The sequence below is a fragment of the Sardina pilchardus genome, chromosome 24, assembly GCF_963854185.1.
Source record: "Sardina pilchardus chromosome 24, fSarPil1.1, whole genome shotgun sequence".
NCBI classification, from domain to species: domain Eukaryota; kingdom Metazoa; phylum Chordata; class Actinopteri; order Clupeiformes; family Clupeidae; genus Sardina; species Sardina pilchardus.
The window spans coordinates 21222667-21225166 of record NC_085017.1 but is presented as its reverse complement, the minus strand read 5'-3'; the positions used below and the strand labels follow the sequence as shown (position 1 = coordinate 21225166).

The window sequence follows — 2500 nt, the reverse complement described above, 5'->3', positions numbered from 1 at the left end:
CAGGAAGGACAGTCCAAACGAAACGCCCAGCACAGCAGTTCTACAGAGAGGGGGTTGAGCGTATAGCTTTTACTCAGGATACATAGCAGCACACACACACAAACACATACACATACACACACACCATGCCTGTACACACACACACACACACACACACACACACACACACACACACACACACACACACACACACACACACACACACACACACACACACACACACCATGCCGTACACACACACACACACACACACACACACACCATGCCTGCACACAAATACACCCACACTCACCATGCCTGCACAAACACACACACCACACACACACACACACACACACACACACACATACACACAGACAGACAGACAGACAGACAGACAGTAAATAACGTGTGTGTGTGAGTGTGTGCATTGTGTGTTTGTTTTTTGTATCTGTGTGCTTCTGTGGGTGTGTGTGTGTGTGTGTGTGTGTGTGTGTGTGTGTGTGTATGTTCCCCTGTGTGTGTGTGTGTGTGTGTGTGTGTGTGTGTGTGTGTGTGTGTGTGTGTGTGTGTGCTTGCCATGTCAACAAATCCCATATCCACTCAGTATTATGGACGCATGCACACACACACACACACACACACACACACACACACACACACACACACACACACACACACATCACATAAACCCACAGCCCATCAATGCAATCAAAAAGCCATGCGGCTCCCAACAAAGTTTTGTATGGGCCTTAATGGAGTATCAAAGCCCCTTTTAATGGTGTCATGCGCGTGATTTATGGATGAGGTCGGGTTAGGGGCGGATCGATACGAGCTCTCAGCGCTGAGAACACACTCCCAGCCGACACCACTGCTAAATCAGGGTGACGCCATGCATGGATTGCTTTTCTTCTTCTTCTTGATTTTTTCATCATCATCATCATCATCATCATCATCATCATCTTTTTTCTGTCTGATGCCAATCCCGAGGAGCAGGTATGACTCTGACTCAGAGGATGTGTGTGTGAGCATCAATGTTGCAACTGTCACTCAGTGATTGTTTGCGAGTTAGTGTGTGTTGCTGTTATTTGTGATTGTCGGCCCCTGGGATGTACGCTATTCATGTCTGTTTAGTGCATGTCTATACAATGATTTAGGGGCAATCTTCTGCATGACTGTGCTGAGTGCCAGATCAATTGATCATACTTTAATTTATGCTAACTGGATTCTGAGACCTCAATACTTGGGTAACTCACTAAAGTTTTTGTGGAAAATAGGCTGTGGGAAAAAAGAATTCATCTCAGCTGCAGCAGCACAAGAGAAACTATATCTGGTTAACCTTTTCATATTGGGGCCACAGAATTTGAGTGAGTGAACCGTCTTTTTTTTTTCGGATAAAGAAAGTTCAGAGAGTTCTGATGTGTCTGCAAGGAGGTGCATCCTACCAAACAATTTTTTAACCCCCAAGCATTTAAAGCATGTTTTTATTTTGTGCTGGTTAATTCATTTCATTGTGTATTTGTATGTTGTTTTTCATCTCTTTGTATATGAAAAGACCACACTTATCACAATAGTTAAGAGCAGTGGTTCTCAAACTTATCACAATGAGTACCACCTCAGAGAACAATTGGCTCTCCAAGTACCACCATTATGACCAGCATTAAAATGTGTAGCGTAGGCCGTAGGCCAGCGTAGCGTAGGCCAATTTTATATTTTACATTGTACTGTTTGCATTGTTGTTGTTTTGTTTGTTTTCAAGAAAGATAAAAAACTACTTTAAATGTAACGCATTTTCATTATACTGTATATATTTTCATATCATTTGAAGTGATATTTTCTTCATGAAAAAAAACATCTTGGAGACTGGAGTACCAAAAAGGAGAGTCCGCATACCACCAGTGGTACCCGTACCACAGTTGGAGAACCACTGGTTAAAGCAACACTAAAGCACTTTTCCTCTGTCGCACACACGCTATTTGTTTATCCAGCAAATAACAGACAAGGTACAATATGTTGCATGATTTTATAAAAGTATGATGTGTCGCGACATCGAAGCAAGTCAAATTTGTAGTTTCTGATGTCTCATTTCATCGAAATACAGATACACTACCCCACCTCGTAAAGTTACATAGTGCGGTTATAGCCGATAGAGGGCTGCGAAGTGAAAGCAGAAGTGCCGTTCACCCTGTTACGAGTTGATGAACCGCTGACATGATTTTGGAAACATTATTTCAAGGTACGAAAAATTCTTTAGTGTTGCTTTAAGGGCATGCCGCCCCATCCATTCTAATGCAATACTCACTTTGGTAAGACTAGTATCTGGACAATGAAGATGCAGAAGAAGATGAGGCAGGCACAGGTGACATAATACTTGAAGGCTGGCAGAGTTGTTGCCCTGTACTGTAAACAAAAGAAAAAGTTGAAAGAGTAACATTTGACAAAACATCAAATATTATGTTGGCTGTTGGCAATTCATTTTCTTAAGTCTCAATTCTTAATTAGCTTGAGATATGGTCGACAC

General features: G+C 42.2%; 1 protein-coding gene across 2 annotated transcripts in view; it reads right to left on the bottom strand.

Annotated features, from left to right (window-relative positions):
• adcy2b (adenylate cyclase 2b (brain)) overlaps positions 1-2500 on the bottom strand; it is a 63444-nt gene that overhangs the window by 16419 nt on the left and 44525 nt on the right. For both annotated transcript variants that reach the window (XM_062529669.1, XM_062529670.1), the window contains exons 14-15: positions 2282-2379; positions 1-40 (exon numbers count right to left, since the gene is read on the bottom strand). The exon at positions 1-40 is cut by the window's left edge and continues 45 nt beyond it. In XM_062529669.1, the coding sequence (XP_062385653.1) occupies positions 1-40; positions 2282-2379 (138 nt within the window). The remainder of the gene's footprint in view (positions 41-2281; positions 2380-2500) is intronic.